Source organism: Mus musculus, chromosome 1 (assembly GCF_000001635.26).
Source record: "Mus musculus strain C57BL/6J chromosome 1, GRCm38.p6 C57BL/6J".
Classification (NCBI taxonomy): Eukaryota; Metazoa; Chordata; class Mammalia; order Rodentia; family Muridae; genus Mus; species Mus musculus.
This window is the reverse complement of record NC_000067.6, coordinates 22372318-22395884: the sequence shown is the minus strand read 5'-3', so window position 1 is coordinate 22395884 and position 23567 is coordinate 22372318. Positions and strand designations below refer to the sequence as shown.

The following is a 23567-nucleotide window of genomic DNA, read 5'->3' as shown; positions in this document are numbered from 1 at the left end:
AAAACATCAATGTGTAAGGATTGTTTTGAGGTGGGAAGAATGGGAAGAATGGGAATAATTGTGTTGGAGTTATTTTGCTATTTATTATGAAAAATACTTTAGTAAACACAGTTGGTTGTTGAACGTTCCTGAGACATTGTGACCCAGAGCTTTTAGAGCAGAGCAGTCACTATGTGGTACTTACTCTAAGCATTCTGAGGTGTTACTTTATGATACTAATACATGCTTTGGGGCCTGTGGTAAGTGATGGGAGTCCCTTTCATCATCTTCTGGGTGTAGTTTTGTACTGAACCATTCATACAACACACAGATCCGTAATCGTTTCTGAAAGGAATTTGATTCATGAACGAGACAATGCCTTTTGCCTTAGCACAGTTTATTTGTGATGAATTTCACTGTTCTTAGAGTGATGTAGGTGTCGCAGTCTCTTCCTTTTTGATGGGTTTGTTGGGTTGCAGTACTATCTTGTACAGGAATTAGCATCAACCCTGGTTTATTTGTGACTGCTTAAGCTCCTATTCATGACTTCTGGTTTTTCCTATTTAATCTTTTATGAAGGCCTGGCTTACTGTTTTTAAAAGTAATTCAGTTGATCAACAGCTAATTGGTAAGAACAAATACTGTGAGTGATTTAGTTTCCCAGAAAGTCATGTAATCGCTTGATATAATAATAAACTAATTTTATTATTTTTTTCAGTACACGATTGCCTATACTATTGTTTTAGGTTGTATACAAAGATAATTTGATTTGTTGGATATATTCTCTTAATTTTTTCCAATTACTGTATCTTCTATACTTTAAACAGATTTTCTAATTTTAAAGATAATAATTTTAAAACATACATTCATTTACTATTTTAAAAATATTTGATGTTCCCTGTCAGAAGATGGCATATTGGGCCATTTACTACCTGAAGTCTAGTTATGTAAAAGTAGACAACAGGGAAAGCAGATGATTGTATTATTTATTTTGAGATAATGCAGGTTAATATATAATCTATACTTTAGGGTACTCTTGCTAGTATGTCAAAATTAAAAGTAGAGAGTTTCTTGAAATTTCTTTGATTACATGTCAGTATTAAATACAATATGGTGTTATTTTATATAAAATAAAGGCAGTCATGATTGTATAAAAGTGTGTGCTTTTCTGAACAATCAGGTCACTTTCACACTTTATTGATACCTCTTAATGAAGCATGTAAAGACCATTCAGTATACTGACATTGCGTGTACTACTTAAGGCCTGAAGCAATACTGACAGCTCCTTTTAGATGTACAAGACAATTATTTTCAATAAAGAATATAGCAGCAGGGAGATAGATCTAATGTCTTATGAAGTATCTAGGATATGTAATATTTAGAAGGTGAATAATTTCATCTTGAGATATTTACTATAGTTAATTTGAAGAAGAAGGGAGCACTACCAACATTTGAGAGATATATTGTTCACACGGAAAATGCTACAGTCGTATTCCCATGCTATAATTTATATACTTTCTAGTCAATAAAAAAATGGGATTAATTACATGCAATTTGAAGTCATAGAAAATGGCAATTTTACAATGCAAGTTTTTACGTAGATTAATATGTTTACAGTGTGAGACAGTGGTGGATTTAAATTAAAATGTTTTATTAAAATTGTTGCCAAATTGTACAGTTCTTAAAAGGCCAGATAAAGTATTGTAGTATTGCCTTGGGAATATCAAACAAGTTATTTCTTGATATTTTTGTTTTGTTTAAATCTTTGAAGTGCTGTATTCATTTTTGGATTAATTTCAGTACATGTGAAACTTTCTCATGGTTTATCATGTCACCTTATGTGTTATGCATTTTTATTATTCATGCCATTTTGTTAACTCATATTTCCATGTCTAACTATAAATTTGCTGATTTCTTTCTTTTGTTTCCATCATTATGTGCATTTAATTCATTGAAGAACAAGAAAAATATAACTCTTCCACTAAAGGTAAATATTAATGTAACTTTTAACCATTCATACCGTTACTTTTATAATGTGTAAGAGTTATGATACTGTTGGAATAAAGACCAAAACTATTTAAAGGTAGTTATTATTCTGACATTTAATAGATAGTTATATCTCTGAAGTGATTTTGCCACTTTTTAATTCTTTCATATTAAACAAATTCATATTATACAATTTATATCATGGAGGGAAACATCTTAAAACTAAAAATAGCATTGATGCAAAATTCCTTTATCTACACTGATAACTAAAACAATTATTCTGTAAATTAATAATACACATCTTACAAGATAGTATATTATTTTATTATAAGAATTTGTGGCTTATCTGTTACTTCTTCCTGGTTTTCCTTGGATTAATTCTATATTCCTGACCTCATAGATAAGGGATTTGATTCAGATCCCCACTTCTCTTTCTGCGTAGGGTCTGCTGTACATAAAAGAAAATCCCTACATCTTACTGTCTAGATAGAACGAGATTCCTGAGACTTCTCATCCTTCCTGCAGCCAGGCATGTTCGGAGCAGCTACCTAAGTATTGAGAGCTCTGGGCTTCAGTATTGTCGGAGTCTTAATCCTACCCATCTGAGAGATATAGGATTTAGAATTCAACCAACCCAGTCACCTGAGCTATTTCTGTTATCCTCTTTGACTTTTGAATCCCAACCTATTTTTTATCTTTTCACTTAAATTTCCAGTGAGTCTCTGGCTTCCACCCTGGACTTTTGTCCTACCCACATCACTTCTCATTCCTAACTATTTTTGACCCAATTATTATCTTTTTGAATATGAGTTTATAAGTCAGTGCAATAGTGTTTTAATAATACTTTAACTGTGTGATGTTTATAGGTATATTTATTGGATACTTAAAAGCAGTTTGAACTTATTTGTTTATTTTAGTAATGCTCAAAGCTATTCATGATCACAGACAGCACCATCCATATTCAGGATATCTGCCCTTGGGTTTGGAGAAATATCTCAGTGGTTAAGAACATGTTCTGGTCTTGAAAAGGTACTGAGTGCAGTTCCCAACATTCACATTAAGCAAACCACAACCACCTATAGGTCTAGTTTCATCACCCAGTTCTCTCATCTGACCTCTGTGTGTACCTGCACACAAATGGCTCACATACAAATGCTCAGGCAGGCGCGCGCGCGCGCGCGCACACACACACACACACACACACACACACACACACAAACACACACACACACAAAGATCCATTCCCTTTACTATCAGTAGTAGAGAATGAAAAGGTTGTTTTCTTCACTTTTTTCACTATACTTTGAGAATCTTGTTTTTTTAAAAAACTCAAATACCAAAGGCATTATTTATAACTTTTAATTATACCTAGGATATGCTGTGAATCTCAGTATGGTTGATAATATCCAATAATTTGGTATTCAATAATATTTAATTATCAGATAATATTCTGTTTAGTCTAAATTTATAGAGAATAGAATTAAACATCAGCCAATAAAGTATATTTGATCATATACTGACAACAAGTAATAGCTGAAGCAAAAGGCTCTTCATTGAAATGAGGAAGCTGTTATCTTGGGATTCAGTAAGCTCATGACCGACCATCTTCTTCTCTTATTTTATGTATCAGAAGAACTTTACATTCAATACTACAAAAGTGACTGGTATTTTTTTTAATTAGATTCAGAGGAATATATCTAGATTTACAAGGTTAAAAATGTGGTAAAATACTTTGAATAATTAACTCTGATTCATTTTCCAAAAGATACAAAGAAAACAATTTATTAGAACAGTTCATTGGAGATTTTCTGTATATTATTATCAACTAAAAGCCACAGGTGTCAGAGGAACCCTGTCTCCAATAAAACAAAACAAAAACAAAAACAAAAACAAAAAAACATAACAAAAGCCACGGGCAGCTACTACAAACTCTCCACGTGATACAACAGAACGCTTTTTATGAAGAATAACTACATTTAAGACCTTGTTACAGACCACATCATATGTTAAGGTTTCTGTGGCTCAGTGGGCCCTGACTGACCAGTGGCAAGATGTAGATATGCCTCAGAGAACATACTGTGTATGGTAATCAACAAAAGAGACACATCTGAAACTGCATCCTGCAAGCCTCAGCAACTAAAGGTGGTGTCTTCTTCCTACAGGGTTTGAGACAGTGCAGTTTACCCACTGACAGTGGCCTTCACCCCAGAGGGGTGAAGGGAGTTTAGATTTTTTTTTTCTAAAGTCAGGTTTGAGGTAGAAAAGACATATTTACTGCATAGAAGGCCCTTATCTGTAATCTGTAGGCCATCTTCTCCAATCCATTAAGAGAGAATTCATGTGGTTTGAATGTTTGCTACCCATGAAAATAGGACTGACCAGTCCTTACTGACCACAAAGGCCAATAAACTCATCAGTTTGCTTTTGCTTTGATGATTTGTAGGTCAACTTTTCTTACAACTGAATACCCCAGTTTTCCAGAAATAAATCAACACTTTCATAGTGCTAAGATTGTAACAGTTCTGGGAAAACAGTTGCCCACTCTACTTAGTAATGTTCCGGAGCATAATCAACGATAAACAAAATTCATTATTCCCTATGTATCGATCACTTAACTAAGAGTGTCATGCATTATCTCATACTCTCCCAACACCCCAGGATATAAGTTTTACATTCTTTACTTTCTGACTGCTACACCAATCTTCAGGAGATTAAAACCTGACCCCTTGGTGGTCCCCTCACTCTGAGGACCCTATTAAACTCACTTCCGGCTCCAGGCACCACGGTGTCCTTTTTATTGAGTGCTTACTATACATATGGAGTCGCATCAGGATCCTGCTCACGTTGGGTAGAAATACAGTCTCAAGGCCTGAGTGGACGTCCTCAGGCGCTGTGAGGTGGCTCCAGAATTTGATCCCAGTGTGTGTTCCATCCTCTTTGCTCTAGATGCAAGAGACTCTTTCCTGACAAGACAATCTTGGAGACCACTTCGTTTTCGTACACTCACGTGCCCATTCAGCTGTGGGCCACTCAGCTGAATCTGTGCCTGGTTTCTCCTGAAATCAGCCACATAAGAACAACAACATCAAATCAGCCCCTTTAAATCTGGATAGATATCACAACCTGGGCTTTCATAAATAAATATTCATACAACTTAACTTACCTTTGACTCCTTCTGTGTTGCAAGCTGAGAGATGATGTGGTTTTAGGTTTCACAGACTGCTTTTAGGCCTATTTTTAATCATTCTTTCTGAAAGTAAGCCAATTTTTCCCTCTCTGCTACATTTCTTGGACAGTTTTAAAGAGCCCATGAATGTAGTTTGGGGGATCGAAATAATGATAAACGAAGATCAAAAGTGAACCAGAAATTAAATGACTTCAAGGTGAGAAAAATGTTATTGTCATGATAAATTTCTAATTTTTTTTGCCTTTATGTGGTATTTATGTGCATTATCTCTGGCTCCTGGAAGCAGTTTTGAATCATAACAGAACATATTACATTGTTTTCTAAAAAATATGATGTCCTTAATTGTAAGGCATGTGTAATTTATACACCTCAATAGTGATAATCATTTAGAATCCAAGTAATGGTTTCAAAGGCACAAAAATAATTTTATTACATTTTGTTTTCTACCTGACTGATGAAATGTGTAATAATTATTGTAACAAAATTGTAAGAGCTGTTTAAGGGATGAGTCTAGTTAATTGCATTTTTAATCTAGGTTTTATAATGAATGCTAAAGCATATTGTCTATAATTTTCTATGCTAAACAATGAGAGAAATGATTTGAGGGTTAAGCTATGCAAAGAAAACTATGGAATTGTGGCATTAACCTTAATTTGGTTGAATTTATATAAAAAGTGAAAATGTAAATTTTCTTAGTTTCTGTTGCATTAATTATAGTATAGGTCATTAATCATTTATAGTACTAGTAGGGTATAGTATATAGTGGTAAATTTGGAAGATAAATGGTTGAAGCTCAGAGTAAACCAATTTATAATTTTTAAATTTACAGTTTCCTAACTGTCTTTAAGTGGTACCAAAAGATTATAATTTTTCTTACAAATTATTATTTAAAAATTGCATATGAAGCCAGATCAGTCATTTCCTGTTCTTGTAGGTTATGATTTATAATATTTAGAATTGTAAGATACATTGTAGTATCCTTGATTAGTGTGTATGACTCCCTAGATTCTATTCCTAACTGTGGCCGAGAGAGAGAGAGAGAGAGAGAGAGAGAGAGAGAGAGAGAGAGAGAGAGATAGAGAGGAGGGGTATAGGGGGAGCAAGAGAGGCAGGAGAGAGAGAGAGAGAGAGAGAGAGAGAGAGAGAGAGAGAGAGAGAGAGAGAGAGAGAAACAGGGAGAGAAGGGAGGGAGTATTTTTGGCAGGTGCATATTTCTTAATCTTCTGGGCTGGATCATTCATGTTCAGTATTTTTACCTGACCATGTATTACAAATAAAGAATTGGATTTCTTTACTTGGTCACTGTGGCCTCTTTAAGATTAGCTACTGAGAGGATCAAACAGTAAATCACAGGATCGAGAAGTTGTGGTTTTGACCTTCCCACTCTGTTTTGTTGAATCTATTTACTAGAAACCATTTTATAATAGACGTTAAGGCTTTAGAGCTTTCACACATATCAAACCTTGGAAGATATACCTATGTGACTTTCTTTACTTCTTTCTCCTGAGATTTGTAAAGAAAGTGAAGAGGGAAATATTGTACCATGGTGTCCAACCATGGACTGTCTCTTTTATGTGCACTGTCTAAATGCTTATGTCCTTCAGGTACTGCACACCTAGGAAAGAGACTGTGCATATGAGCTGAGTCTATCACTGTTGTTGTTAACTTGGAACCATGAGTAAGAAAGCTAAACATTTGAGGTCATTTGACCTCTAAAGACTGGTCTCCCTTCACACCAGAGATCTAAGTGTCCATGCAGCCTGTAGACAAGATATCACCTCTCCATGAAGAATATTGTTCTAAGAAACAAAGCAAAACAATATTGTTTCTTTGTGGCAGCTCTTTGATCTTGGTTAGTGCAGAAGAGCTAGGGAAACGATTGCTCCATCCAGAACTGGCCTTGTCTGTTGAGCAGAGACATTTTGGTGTACTGCAGCTTGCAGGTTCTCACTTGGGGATGGAGATCTTGCATTCTTTAGGCAGTTCGTTGGAGACAAAGCAAGCTAAAACAAAAGGTGAGGTCATGTGGCTGAGGTGTGATATGAGCAATAATTTGGTAAATAGTTTTTCTCACCTATGCCAGTGTGTCTTTTCAATGATCTAGACCAAACAGGCTTCCTTCTCTAAGTTTTGTAAAGCCAGTGTGATATATTCACCCCATGAGTGTTAACTTGCTTGTCGCTGTTTGTGAGTCTCATGTTGGATAAAGGTTATCTTGTGCTGCCCCCATTAGTATTGGGTACTGTGTAATATTTAAGAGGAATTATGTTGAGGCTCAGGAACAATCGAAAACATTTCTATACTTGCAAACTGGGATTTGTTTTCTGTAATGCATGTGCTCTCAGGTTGACAAACTGATCCAGAGCGGAGGCTCTTTACAGATTTATTTTCATGTATAGTATAAAAGACAGTGCTGATGCAGAAGTTAAGCGAGGACCTGACACATCATTAGCTTGCTTAGGACTGAAAGTGAGGTTGAACATCAAGGGAAGACACTATCTCTTAATTTTAAATACAACAGAGATAATAATATAAAAATCAGCTCATTTTTCTCTTAACACCTATAGTTTGGGTAAATTGGCAAATTTAAAATGTTGGAAAGTATGCAATAGAGCCAAAAACTGAATCATTGTAGTCCCTGTTTTTACATGTGTGAAGGGGAAAAAGAAGATAGCAAAAGTGTTTCTCTCAGGACGCCCTCCTCTTTATAAGTAGAAATTCTGAATAAAGTAGAGACTTTTCAGAGACCACAGGACAACAAGCCTCAGTTTTAGATCCAACCAATCCCCACTGACTGTCCATACTGAAAATGTTGCATTTTAAATCCTCAAATGTCAGCTCACTTTACCAGGTAGAACATTTTAAGTCAGAGTTATATTAAAAATGCCTTTGCGTTCAGACTTTGTATCATTTTTAATGTCTTTGTACTTTCTATTCTCTATAGTATGCTGTTATTTATCTCTGCTTCCTCTCTAGGAGTGAACTCACTTTGTAAAGTACAGTGCTTCAAAGAAAACAATTATTTTTTTAATTATTTATTTATTCACTTTACATCCCAATATCACTCCCTCCTTCCAGTCCCCACTCCGGCAGCTCTTCCCCTCATGTCCCCTCCCCTTCTCTAAGAAGTGGGACCCCACCTGGGTATCACACTTTCCTACCCCCCCACCCCTGAAACATCAGTCACTGCAGGACTAAGTCCATCCATTCTCACTGAGGACAGACAAGGCAGCCCAGGTAGGAGAATGGGATCCACAGGCAGGCAACAAATTTACTGACAATGCTTGTTCCAGTTGTTGGCGACCAGCATGAAGGCCAAGCTTCACATCTGCTACATATGGGGGTGTGACTAGGTCCAGCCCATGCTCACTCTTTGGTTGGTGGTCCAGGCTCTGAGAGCCCCCAGGGGTCCACATTAAACTCTGTGGGACTTCCTGTGTGGTCTATCCTTCCCACTACTCTTCCACAGGACTCCCCAAGCTCCATCTAATGCTTGACTGTGAGTCTCTGCATCTGTTTCCGTCAGCTGTTGGGTGGAGCCTCTCAGCGGGCAGTCATGCTAGGTTCCTGTCTGCAAGCACAACAAAGTATCATTAACAGTGTCAGGGATTAGTGCTTGCCCATCAGATGGACCTCAAGTTGGGCTGTTCATTGGTGTCACCTAAAGTGATTCAGGTGTTGATAAGAGCTGAAAGGATTATTTTTCTAGCAAATCCAGGGATATCTGCAGTCAGTGCCATAGTCGCTGTAAAATGTTACATTCGATCTGATGTCTTTCAGGCGTAAGGGCAATTATCAGTTTTCTTGGGAGGTAGACTGGGGAAAGAGGGTCTTTCACTCTCTCCAAACTAACACAATGTTGCCATTTAAGAAGGAGGTGGATATTTACATTTTTCCAACTATGAGATATGATAGTAGATCAACATGGGCTCAGATATTCTGTCCTTGAGTTATTGAGTTTCAGATCGACTCACATGAGCTAGTGTTTGCAAAGACAATGATGAAAATCTTTTTTTTTTATTCCAAAAGACCTAATGTAGAAATGCAGTTTGTTTATTTAAAGTCATATTTCACAGAAAACGCTTGTAAAATATGAGAAGTTTTAATGTGTTTGCGTGTTTTGCCTGTACCAATAGTTTATGCATACAGTACATGTATGCAGTGCCCATGGAGGCCAGAAGAGGGCATTAGATACCATGGACTGGAGTTAAAGATGCCTGCGAATAGAACCTGGATCCTCTGAAAGAGGAGTCAGTGTTTTTAATCACTCCAGACCCAAATATCAAAATGTAAGCTTCTGTTAATTTCTAGACTTAAAGATTTTTGAAATCAGTACATATTTATTTTTACATAAATGTAAATTCATGAAAACTTTATTTTAACTTAGAATGTTAATAAATCACATGTGTCTATAACATTTAAGAGATTTTAGGCAAATGGGAAACATTTCCGAGATAACATTGTCTTTGTTAGTGATATATAAAAATTTCAAAACTTAGTTAACAAACGTTAAGGATTATTAATCTTTTAAAATTTATTTGTATTAAACAAAATTGTAAGGGGGGCTCTGGAAAGATGACTAGCACTTAAGAGTATTTGTTTTCTCTTGCTGTCCTCTTGTTTTCATGTATGGAAGGTTCTTTTCTTCCCTAATAGTATTTTATTTTATTTTATTTACATCCTAATTGCAGTCCAGCTCCCTCTTCCCCTCCCAGTCCTGTCCTTATAAAGTCCTCCCACATTACCACCTCCCCTTTTCCATAGAAAAGGGGAAGTCCCTCTTGGGTAACACGTGACCCTGGGACTTCAAGTATACCAGTACATATAGGCACATTCTCCCCAGCTGAGGCCCAACCAGACAGTCCAGGTAGGAGTAGCAGATCCAATGGCAGGCAACAGAACCAGACACAGCCCCTGCTCCAAGGCTAGGAGACTCACATGAAGACCAGAGTTACCCATCTGCCATGAATGTGTGTGTGGTGAGGGTGGGGTTAGGTCCAGCCCCGGTGTGCTCTTTGGTTGATGGTTCACTCTCCATGAACCACGATGGGCCCACAGTAGTTGACTCTGTAGATCTCCTTGTGGTGTCCTTGACCCCTCCAGTGTGCTCAGTGCTCTCCCTGAGTCTTCTACAAGACTCCCCGAGCTCTGCCTGATGTATGGCTGTGGGTTTGGATCTGTTTCCATCTGTTCCTGGATGAAGCCACTCAGGAGACAGTTGTGCTCGGCTCCTGTATTTGACAGTGGCTGTTTGGATGAAAGTGGGAAGGGTTAAATAGCGAGAGAAGAAAGACATTAGTACTGAATCTTAGACCTATGAGTTCACCCTCTTTGCTTGTTTGCTTGCTTGCTTTTTGTTTGTTTGTTTATTTATGTTAAATACAGGCAGTTGCTGTTTAAAATAAGAAAATCCCAAAGTGAGAGTATAGCAGTCCTACTGTGGCACTAGAGTGTGCACTGATAAGCTCTGTGCGTATCTGAGTGTATATAGGGAAAGGTGATAACTGCCTATGATTGCAGCTTCAGATGATGCAGTGTCCTGTTCTGGCCTCCCTGGACTCCCAAACACATATTTTTATGCAAACACACACATGCATCTACACACAAATAAAAATAGAATGATACTTAAATTTTTACCCCTAAGCTTTTAAAGTTATGAGAGTTGGATCTATTTAAATACATGCAGACACGGGGAGAATTTTACAAATAATTTTGGCTTCTACCTGAGCATCTTAATCATGAATCTATATGAATCTAGGAATGAGATGAAACCATTTGCACATTTCAGTAGCTTAAGAATTCTTTGTCCATGAGATGGCTCAGTAGATAAGGGACATGCCTGCAAGGTTGACACTCATAGCTGACTTAAATCCCCAGTATCCATATGAGGGAGAGAACTTATATATACAGTATACAGTAAATTTTCCACTGGACATCCACTCCAAGTTCATGGTATACACACACACACACACACACACACACACACACACACACACACACACACAATGTATAAAGTATTATTAGCACAGTAAATAATTTGAAGTCTGTAAACATTGCTTCTATTTCCTGAGATGAAGTGATGAGATGAGAGCTATACCACAGCTTGGGCTGAACCTAGAATGTTTCCTTCTCTGTACAAGCTAGGCTTGGAAACTTCTAGCACCCATACAATTTAGTTGTCCAAGCTAACTGATTCAATATGGCTTCTCTTGGCTTCTGACTGAATTGCTCTGCCTCACCTCATACTAACTTTGGCAGTATCTTCAGGCTCCTTTCAGTTCTTCGGTTCGTTCTGTCTTCACCCGTGTCTCTCTTGTTCTCTCTCTAACCTGTCTCTAAAACTGTCCTTGTAAAACTGCCACATACACACACACACACACACACACACACACACACACACACACACACCACGCCATCCCTCCATTTTCTCTATTCCTGCTCATTAGTAGCTTCTCTTTCTCTGTTATTCTCTGACTCACTGTCAGATTCTTTTCTTATTCTTCACTTTGTCTGCCCCTCAATTAGAAATCACTTTCAAACATGGGTGCTTCCTTCTACAAGCAAACCTTTCCTTCGTTGTTATGGATTAAAGGTGTATACTAAGGGTGTGCCGATTTCAGACTGTAATCCAGGGCATGTCTGCATCCCAGCCTGATGGTAATTTAGGATTCTGTCCCTTGCCAGAGTCGCCATGTTGCTGGGTAAAATTCCTCTGCAGGAGATGAATGACTTTTAACCAGTCTTTATTTGCAGTGCTACAGAACATTTCCCCTTAGAAAATTATCAGGACTTTGTAAGTTGCAGCTACTAATCTTGCCCTCTGTGCTCCAACTGGAATTCCTTTGGTTGAGTTTCGAATGGAGAGGTCTCTGTGGTTCCTAAGGAAGCAGGCTTGCTTCTCTCCATTCTTGATGGGATTTTGACAAGCATATTTTGAAAAAGGTACCCGAATATGCACAGAATAATGAACAAGACACTGTTGTGTTGAAAAAGAATGTCCTTCAATACAGTTCTGTATGTCAGTGTATGCTAATATTAAAACACACTTTACCCACCATAAGCAGAGCATGCAGGCTATAGTGACTGAGACAAATGTCAGCCTTTCAACAACTCAGGAGAACATTTTAGCAAAACTGTAATGCTAACTACATCTTGGAAACTACAGGAGATAAATTATTTAATGTACTATAACTAATTTTCATGAACTGTTTACAATTATTGCTAAAGTAGTCTATGATAAACTTCTTTTTCTTTTGAATATGATATACAAACTAAATTGTTATTAGAACTAAATAATAATTTATTGTAAAATAATTATTATTTGATTTTAATATATCATTTGTATGCAAGATAATGAAGACCTTAATTTTTTAAAAAAATTGTAATTAAATGATAGTTTGCCCTTTAATCATTGTGTTATTTAAAATTGCTACAAACACACAGAAGGCTTAGAAAGAACAAAAATATCAACCAATCAGACCCCCCTAGAGCTCCCAGGGATGAAACCACTAACCAAAGAGTACACATGGAGGGACCCATGGCTCCAGCTGCATATGTGGCAGAGGACGGCCTTGTTGGGCATCAGTGGGAGGAGAGGACCTTGGTCCTGTGAAGGCTTGGGGGAGGGATGAGGAGGGAGTGGGTGGGTGTGTGGGGGAGCACCTGCATAGAAACAGGGGGAATAGGATAGGGGGCTTGCAGAGGGGAAACTGACAAGAGGGATAATATTTGAAATGTAAGTAAATAAAATAACCAATGAAACAACAGGAACAAAAAATTACTACAAACACTCAGAATGACTTAAAAAGTAATTCTAATGCAAGATTCTCAGTTGGATCTGTAAAGTATTTTATTTCAGATTTAAATTTTGCTCTTAGAGTTAAAATTGATAAAAGAATAGAATTCTTTAAATGATTATGTACAATTGTCCTTTTTGAAATAAGATATTGGAGATTTTGATATGTGGTTAAGTTTGCGTGTAGCAAAATAATGGAGGGATATCAATATTCCAATATTTGATAATTTTTATTATTCATCCTATTAATCGTATATATGAGTAGAGTCATATCTTAGGCTTGAAGTTTGATAATTTTAGCTTTTCTAATGTATATAGAGTTTTATTTTATTTCACAATACGTATTTGAGAGATAAAATAGAATACAAGTATGTAGCAAAGTTAAATAGTGCTCACATTCACACCCAGGTGGTGATTATAACTTCTCAATGCTTTGTGAAAACTAGTCCAAACAGTTATTTCACAATACTAAATTAATGCATGGTGCCATAAAAAAGAAGACAGGGTAAAGGGGTCTGCGCAATGCAATGCAGCTATCCAACCTTCTCATTGCTCAAGGAGATAACCAGGCGTACTTGTGCTCTGCTTCTATTTGAAATCAGTGCTTCAGCAGCAGGACTGCTTGACAGTCAGGTTTCCCGGGAGGTTGGGTGGGTCTCCTGGTGATCTTGGGTTACAGTGATCACCCGCAGATTGCCTTCATCCTGGCGATATGGAAAAGTTGTTTTCTTAACCTATCTTCTGAATACGGGCAGTCAACAGAGAATTTTTTTTGAAACTAGTAATAAAGACCCTGAAAACAGTTTACATTCAGCTCGCTTAACCCGGATACATTAATAGCGTATAATTTAAGTACTGCAAAGTGAATATTCAATTGTAGGCATTTAGAAGGTAAAATAACCCTACTTAGCCAAAGGCAGTGGGGTGGCAAAGTTCACTCACTGAGAGGGTTCTAGGTGTTTCAGACCCGTACCTTCTGGCAAGTGTTATCAAGAACTGCAGGGTGCTAAATGCAAGAATAAAGAAGCTCTGATCTAGCAAGGGTTAAAAGTGCCATATCCAGGGATCCACCCCATAATCAGCTTCCAAACGCTGACACCATTGCATACACTAGCAAGATTTTATCGAAAGGACCCAGATGTAGCTGTCTCTTGTGAGACTATGCCGGGGCCTAGCAAACACAGAAGTGGATGCTCACAGTCAGCTATTGGATGGATCACAGGGCTTCCAATGGAGGGACTAGAGAAAGTACCCAAGGAGCTAAAGGGATCTGCAACCCTATAGGTGGAACAACATTATCAACTAACCAGTACCCTGGAGCTCTTGACTCTAGCTGCATATGTATCAAAAGATGGCCTAGTCGGCCATCACTGGAAAGAGAGGCCCATTGGACACGCAAACTTTATATGCCTCAGTACAGGGGAACGCTATGGCCAAAAAGGGGGAGTGGGTGGGTAGGGGAGTGGGGGTGGGTGGATATGGGGGACTTTTGGTATAGCATTGGAAATGTAATTGAGAAAATAATGTAATAAAAAATATAAAAAAAATAAAAGTCTAAAAAAAAAAAAAGGTAGCTGAGCAAGCCATGGAGAACAAGCCAGTAAGCAGTGTTTCTCCATGGTTTCTGCTTCAGCTCCTGCTTCAAGTTCCTGCCCTGGCTTCCCTAGATAATGGGCTCTAACCTATAAGACCAATAAACCCTTTTCTCGACAAAAAAAAAAAAAAAAAAAGTTAGTATATCCGATGAAGCTGTTGAGCTAACATTTAATTATGTTGAGATTTACATTGGTTTGCTTTAAGCTTTATTTATTCAGTACAACTACCGCTATTTAGCTCCCTTAAAGCTCAAAGCAAGGGGAAACTGTACAGAGAGGCGTTTAGGACAGAAGTGAAGGTCAGAGAGACGATCTATTTACTTTCTGTAATCTTATGCTTTCTTCACTGTTTATGGCATTCTGTGTATAAAAATCTCAGTTTTCATACCTCATTGCATTGCGTTTCCAGAGATCTGTCATATTGTAGCTTGCTTCATACTGCTACCTTTGACTATGTGTGTTGTCAAGTAACTAACAAGCTTCCTAAGGTCTTTTCTCACGATGCTTGTTGATTGTCTTCTAGTTAAAGGCAGTCACCATGTATTGTCTTTTTGGTCCGTCATTGCCTAATTCTCAGAATTGCGATATCATAGACTGAGTCTGTTTAGTTAACTGACCTCCTGTAAGATAGAAATTGAAACAGTGTTAGTATGATTATATTTATGACTCAGGTTCTGAGCTGAAGTTTTAGACACATTCTGCTGTATGTAAGCGTGCACACATGCACATGAGCCCATACACAGTTTAGCCTTTGATTTTGAGGCTGAATGGTACAAAGGTTTTACACACACACACACACATACACACACTCTCACACACACACAATCTACCCGACACATATGATTAAAGCTTTTTTGCGAGGTTGATCCCTCAGGGAAATCAATAATAGATAAGTTGTAAACACAACTAATTTAGATCTCACTCAGCACAGTTACAAGCTTTGAATGGTTTACAGATAACTGTACCGTTATCTTCCCCTCCCGTCCATTTGTAAAAATACAGCAATTGGAGAAAGTTTTCAAGCTAGATTATGATGGATTCTGACTTTAGTCGGATGAAGACTAATCAATTTGCCCTCTATCATAGTTGTGCTTCTTACCACAGCAATGTCTTACGTGGAATACAGGTCTTTATGTAGTATATTGCAACGGAGCTAAAATTATAGCATACAATTTTAATTTTTTTTGAAGTTTATGAATGTGTGTCATGCAAGCCATAAAAATCAGAACTTCTTTTTTTAAATAAGTCCATTTGTATAGGCAGCAGATATTCATCGAAAGCTACGAGACAGAATTCATGGCATAGGATGAATACCTATAAAAAGCAGAGGGTTGTCAATTAAGTAGTTTCCAGGTGACTTGTCAGTTTCCAAGGCTGCCAAGTGAGTGTGCATGCATGCAAGCATGCCCATATGTGTGTGGTGTGCTCAGTATGCTGATTTAGCTATAGCTAACCAGCAGCAGTCAGTTGTATGCAGTGAAAACACAGTTTCATGGTAAAGTTGCTTTCACATCCTCACCAAAGAGAGTTGAGAACACTTCATGTCAGATGAAGATAGAGAGTGCCTCTTTCTCATTCCTAACACGCTTGCTGCCCGTTCGTGTGATCTGAATCATGTTCACCTTCAGCTTAGCAGTTGTTAGCTGCTGTCCACTCTGCACTGTGAATGTTCAATCGATTAACCATGGCCTACTTCTAAAGTTTGTTGAGTTTGAGTCATTTCAAAAGTGTTGAAAGCTTAACCAGTTCCCTGAAAGGTGCTTCGTGTATTTTAATGAGCTTTCTGTTGTGTGTTTTTGCAGCGAGCTTAGTAGTGGAGGAACGAACGAGACAGATGAAAATGAAGGTACACCGATTTAAGCAGACAACAGGGTCTGGGTCTAGTCAAGAACTTGACCACGAGCAATACTCCAAGGTAAAATTAGTAGTATCCAGCCAATAGTGTCCCCTTTAGAAAAAATGGAAATAAGTACTAGGTATGTGTGTGTGTGTGTGTGTGTGTGTGTGTGTGTGTGTGTGTCTAGCACAGAATTAGAGAGCGCTGAGCTGTGTAACTGAAATTTTCTGTAACTGGTAGTCTTTATCATAGTTGTTCCTGATGCTTGACACGCATTTTCCACACCTTTATAATTTAAGAAGTTACATTACATTACGGAGATATTATTTATTACATTTCCCAGTCATTCCAATGAGGAAACAATGTTCTTAGCTACATTTGCAAAAGTGAGCAGTGTCTATGAACCCACTTGTTGATGAAATAGTAGTATTTTAATTTAGAGTATTAAATATATTTTATGTGATATGGACTATTGAATTAATGACAACAGCCATATAATGTGATAGTTTTGCTTATTTGTCTTTGGTTAAAAAATACATGATGTTTTAATCTTTAATAAGAGGATTGAAGTTCCAATAAGCATTTAACTTACATTTCAGTATCATTTTCTAAGAATATACTAGACATCCGTAAACACTAGTATCTAATATTTAATTAAAATCTACAACCTTATATTGTATGAAAAATATTTACATACATTATCTTGTTTATTTTGAACTGTTTCTCCATATAACATTAGACTCTACTTGGTTATAATTTTGCATCAGGAAGTCCTTCTAGAAGTAGTGACCTATTAGAAATTGAAATAAGTACAACCTACATCAAATCAGTGTACAGTGCTTAAAATAGAGCCTCAACATTACCATTTTTAAATAATCAAGTTTGTTCCATGTAGAGCAAGATAGCCAGTACTTGATAACAACTCTAAAGGCAACAATAAAATATGATTTATCCCCTAGTATTCCCAACTGGATAGTGTATCACATTACACTTTAGATGCAGAGACCTTAAAAATTCAGCAGTTAGAGAAGATCCATGAGTTTCAGGGATGCCCACCCTCAAAGGCTTCCAGGGGCCTTTTAAAAATAAAATCAGTACAAAGAAACAACAGACTGGCACACAAGTTAAGCAGAAACCTGGACTTCCTATAGAGCAGCTGACTCCAGCTGTGCCCATCTGTCTTCCTTCGCCTTCCAATGGTGTTCCCAGCTGATCGGCAGCACACTGGTCTTTGTGAATACCATCATGGCCTTTGTTGCTTACACCACAAATTCACTAAGAGTGGTAAGGCAGGATGATTGTCGAGGTGGGTTTTTTTCTCTTCACAGTTAAGTTTGGAGAGTTGAAATTTCTTCTTAGGACAAATTCCTCAGTCAATCCAGAAATTCTTTCTTGAGTCCTTAGTCGTCTTCCAAACTTCCAATAGGCTGTCAAAGGGTGAGGAACCAGAATGGGAAACAAGGACGAGATACGTAAAGAATTGGGATCGACTATTAAAAGCCTTTGGGGGTACTGGGGGTGTTGTGAGCTAGGAGTCCAGTCAGACCATCAGGAAAGTCTGTGCAAAGAGCTGTTGCACAAGTCTAAAGCCCCAGTGTTCCTGTAAAGCAGGTAACCTACCCCCTGCTGGAGAGGTGCCACACTGCACAAACCAGATTAGACCTTGGAAGAACATCAATCTTTTTTTTTTTTTAAGTGTCGGTGAAATCGCTCATGGAGTAAAGATGCCAAGTCTAAGAATCAGCTCTCAGTTTCCAGAACCTATTGGTAGAGGGGAAAAAGAACCAACTTCCACAAGTTGTCCTCTGATTTCCACAGGCTTGCATGCCTGTGTACACACACACACAAGTACACAAGTACACAAGTAAATTCACGTGAAAAATAGTCTATTTCGCCCTAGCCACTTCCCAAAGAAACAGATTTCATTTACCAAAATTAGTCCATGCATCCCAGAGTTACTTGAGGCTTAGACACAACTAAATTCTGGGACATTGTCAAGTGTTCCCTTCAATCTAGCCTGGGGACAAGCCTTGCATTCTCAATGGCTTTCATTTACATTTACATTTACATATTAATGCTTTCCTGTTATTTATGTAGTCGCCCCCTTTCCTGTTTTCATCGAATTGGAATATCTTTTTTTAAAAGTCTGGGGTGACTCGGTAGTTAAGTTCTGCAGCTGATACTGTTTTTGCAGGGAACCCACGTTTGATTCCAGGCCTCCACATCCGGCAGTTTGCAATTGCCTGTGACTCCAGCTCAGGGGTGTGGGTGTGGGGACTACCTCTACCCTTCAGTGGTACCTGTAATACATGCATGTGCCCACACATAGAGACAAAGAGATGCACATAGTTACAAAAAATTTAAGAAGTGATTACTTTCATTTTTATTAATATTTAAGTTAATTTCTAAATAATGTGTTTCTCTGTAACCTCATCACACACGTACATTAACGAACAGTACCCACACTCTCCTGTGCCTCTCCACATCTGCCTCCTTCTTTCTCCCCAAGGAGCCCCTTTTGTTTTTTCATGCACTTACATATGAGGCATATGAGTGTATATAAATATAAATATGAAATACACATCTAAATGTCTGTCTGCATGTGAGAGGAAACATGAAAACTGGACTTCCAAATAATGTCCTTTTATCCTCAATAATGGAATGATAGCTGTACTACTAATAAGTATGACATCAGAGATGTAGCTTAAAGATGTTTAACAATGTTAGGAATGAAACTAGGAAAATCAAAATAACAGCTGTCAGTCTTTTTCCATTTTGTGTATCAAATAAAATTTCATATTTCCACAATGAAAATGTTTGTATATTCTATGCCAGTGTTTCTAATGAAGTTTTCAATGAATCTATTTTACATAAATCAAAACTCATTGATATCAATGAGCAGTGGTGAGTAGCTGTTTCAGCTAGTTCAAATTTCTTTCATATATTTTTAGAGGAGAGTTCTCTTTTTACCCAAAACATTTTATTATGCAAGTGATTTATTTTCATTGCTATAAAAGAGTGCCAGTACTTTCATAAATGTAGCATATATTAAATTTTGGACTTTTTCCTTTATGGTATTTATGTACAAGTAATTAAAATTCAATACTAATAAATTTGATGAAATAGTTGAAAATTCTCCTGTAAGAGAAATTAGGTAACCATTCCCAGAGTAGTTTTATTTGCCAACAAAACTAGATTTTGTTTTTCTTGCTAAAAGATTACCGAATGAACGTGATCCTGGGATCTGTTTTCAAGCCTGATCTTTCTTCAGTCTAATGCTCTCCCAACGGAGCTATTTCAGTGAGGATATATGAGAGCCTGGTCTTTCTTTTTTTTTTTTTTTTTTTTTTTTATTTGATGTGTATGTTTTGTCACAGTTTTTTTTTTTTTTTTTAAGGTTTATTTATTTATTACATGTAAGTACACTGTAGCTGTCTTCAGACCCTCCAGAAGAGGGAGTCAGATCTCATTACGGATGGTTGTGAGCCACCATGTGGTTGCTGGGATTTGAACTTCGGACCTTCGGAAGAGCAGTCGGGTGCTCTTACCCACTGAGCCATCTCACCAGCCCCAAGCCTGGTCTTTCTTTAAAGGGTTAAATTGTCCTCTTCGTCATCCAGAGAGAGGAATTCATTCTGGCTGGCGTGGCTGATCTGGAATCTGTGAAATGCATCTCCATGCTTTTCCATGTGATGTTATTTGGACTTAAAGGCCTGGGATGGGTAAAAGCTGTAACTGGAGGACAGAGTCCCACTTAGACTGTCGTTTATAAACGGACTCTGTTTCTATAATCCTGGAGCACCCGTCAAGAGCTTGGTGATGCTTGGTAGAGATAGCTACACTGTTTATTACTACCAGCTTCTAAAAACAGTGACCCTATAATTAGAACCTTCCTGCTGACCACGATTTCTTACCCTGCAGGATGACTGAATAAATTCCACCTGAGGGCATTTCATTCTTCACAGTATAATAAATGTGTTTTGGCTAAATTATTAAAGAGGACATTTAACAAATTATGCTAGACAAAAAAAAAAAAAAACAGAGCTTATTTCAAAGGTTAACACGTTTTTAAAAATCAGTAAAGATAAAGTCTTTCATTTCCTTCAGTTAATGTGGGGTAATTATTTGGTAATTGCTACATATCCTAGTATGGTAACATATAGTGGGACATTCTTATACACTTTTCTGGAAGAGCAAATATATCTATTCACACAGACTGGGAAAGTGATGATGTATAGAAAGAGAGATTTCATTAATTAAAACTAGCAACGTTACCTTTTTTTGCTCACAAACCTTCATAAAACTGTCCCACTATTGCCAGCAATTTGTTCCAGTTGATAAAATAGTGAAAGAGCATGCAGTACACTGGGAGAGATTCTCGGGGTGTGAGTAATAAGTATATTTCTCCTTTTAATATTGGTGGAAATAACAAATATATAACACATCCTTGGTCACAAGTGGTTTGAAGCTTGCAATCTCATCTGATGCACTGCAAGTATTGGGATTCTACTCCATTTCCCCACACTCCAGTAAATAAGAAATGGTTCCGAATGAAATGAATCATGTTGGACGGAATCATGGTGTCTGATGTGACTTAGTCTGCAAGCGGACTGACAAAGCACACTGTATTTTGACTACATGAGTCATATAAATTTAAGACTAGATATGAATTAGGCTCCAGACTTAATAGCATATGTGAGAGCTTTCAAAGATAAAAATCGTTGTGATAAAACTTTAGGAAAATTAATTTTATAGATATACCAGTAAGTGTATTGTTTTCCTAATACAAAATTCTTTGGTAAATCCATATACATAAGAGGGAAAGAATTGAAACTAACATATTTTAAGGGAAATTCCCTTAAATAAAGGATTAGAAAATAAGCACTGGGAAATTACTTTAAAATGTTTATTTCCACACACACAGTCACTCAGGAAAAGAATTCACTTAAGGGCTACATTTGAGAAAGATAGTTCAAATTAATCAAGATGCATGCTATGAAGCATTAGAGACTATGAGGATTTGCCAACGATTAAGAAACATTTATCCCCCGATTGCTCACAGATCTAAAATTAAAATTAAAATAATAGGGATAGTAATATTTTATTTTATATAATCGAGTACAGTTCTTTCCTTCTGTTAGCAGAGAAAACAATTACTTAAATTATTTGTATTTAGAAAAACATGGCACTCTTTGTAGTGATGGCATTGTATATTCACTGTATGGCCCACTCCAATAGGACAATAAAAACTGAGTTTTTTAAAAAAAAAAAAAAACATTGGACACGCAGACTTTGTGTGCCCCGGTACAGGGGAATGCCAGGGCCAAAGGGGGGGAGTGGGTGGGTAGGGGAGTGAGGGTGGGTGGGTAAGGGGGACTTTTGGTGTAGCATTGGAAATGTAAATGAGCTAAATACCTAATAAAAAATGGAAAAAAAAAAAAAAAAAAAAAAAGAAATCAAAAAAAAAAAAAAAAAAAAAAAATTCACTTAAAGTGTATTTTTCCAAATTAATAAAAAGAACAAGTAACCTAAACATCAATTATCTGTAACAAATATTCAAATTAAATGTATCATTCAAATTAAAAAAAAAAAAAAAAAAAAAAAAAAAACCTGATTAAATCTCCTAATAAATTTACATGATGTCTTATTTTATCCGAAGTCTTAGAAATGTGCAAAATTTAATGTTATTCATGATAAGAAATGATGAAATGTAAATTCAAAAAAATGAGTAATACAGTTTCAGGTTTTTCATGCTAGCACTACAAGTGCTCATTCATTGTTCATAAGACATATCTCATCATGGAAAGGATGCTGGGTTTTAATCTCGATCCATCTACAATATGAATGCTTCCCTGCCTATCAACTTCCCTTCTCTCCTTGACAGAGATATCCTTTGATCTCCTTTAGGTAAAGCAGTCATTAACTGCAAGGTCTGTGTGTGTTCTGTTCCGTGACCTGATGGTGGAGCTCATCCTCTCTTGTGTTTAATCTTTAGTACAACATACATAAAGATCAGTACAGAAGCTGTGATAACGCGTCCGCCAAGTCATCAGATAGTGATGTCAGTGATGTGTCCGCCATTTCCAGAGCCAGCAGCACCTCACGCCTCAGCAGCACAAGCTTTATGTCAGAGCAGTCTGAGCGCCCCAGGGGCAGGATCAGGTGAGTTGGCAATGCTGTCTCTGTGAACTGGATCTATAGCCTTCCTATGAAACGCATCTACCTTCCAGAATATTCTTTGTAGATAATAGTATAGATTGTGTAATCGAAACACCTCATCGTAACAATGGGGCAGGATGAGCATGCACTACACACTCTATAGAGTCATGGACAGGATATTTGATACTCTTTTCTGCAAACTTAAGCTTATTACTGTGGTCATCGCCTTAATTGCTCAGAGTTGCAATCCCAGGGCTCCTCACAATGTGATACAATCAGCTGAGCTTCTTTTAGTCCAGTTAGAAAGGTTTTCCTTTAAGAGATTGCATTAGCCCGGTGTGGTGGCGCACGCCTTTAATCCCAGCACTCAGGAGGCAGAGGCAGGTGGATTTCTGAGTTCGAGGCCAGCCTGGTCTACAAAGTGAGTTCCAGGACAGCCAGGGCTATAGAGAAACCCTGTCTCAGAAAAACCACACACACAAAAAAGAGAGAGATTGCATTAACAAATATTTTAGTGTTTATAGGATAGTATCCATCATAAATATTCAACCACATGATCATAGTGTACAAGCCTAGCCAATAAGTGAGTATGACTGTGTTTACATATGCATGCATATGCCATGCATTGCCACATTCTTGTATGGCATGTTTATTGTATTTTCCCAAAGACTATAGTGTTTGTTTTATTTTAGTTTTTTTTTCTTTTGATTGTTTTGTTTTGGCTTTTTTTCCCTCCTATGTCAGTTATAATAATGGGTCTACTTTTAAGGCAAAGAATATTGGATATGAGAACAATTTGTACACCCATGATGCAGGTTGTGTGAGTTGTAAAACATGTACACCATTATGTCACCAGATGTTCTCTGGTTCTTGCGTGACCAACACCCTGTAGAAAGCTACGTACAAAGAACATCAGCCATTTAAGTGCTGTCCAGCCTGAGCTGCCTCACTTGGCAGTTGATATTATCTTGTTTCTGGAAACAGAAATTTACAGAAGAAATCTGAGGAATGGAAGGGCTGTCCACTCAA

The 23567-nt window shown here is 37.4% G+C and overlaps 1 protein-coding gene across 5 annotated transcripts in view; it reads left to right on the top strand.

The window, feature by feature from the left end:
• The window catches only part of Rims1 (regulating synaptic membrane exocytosis 1), a gene marked incomplete in the record, with an annotated part of 520187 nt that overhangs the window by 410274 nt on the left and 86346 nt on the right, over window positions 1-23567 (top strand). For all 5 annotated transcript variants that reach the window (NM_001012625.3, NM_001012624.3, NM_001012623.3 and 2 more), the window contains 2 exon segments: window positions 16345-16457; window positions 22375-22541. In NM_001012625.3, coding sequence (NP_001012643.1) covers window positions 16345-16457; window positions 22375-22541 — 280 coding nt within the window.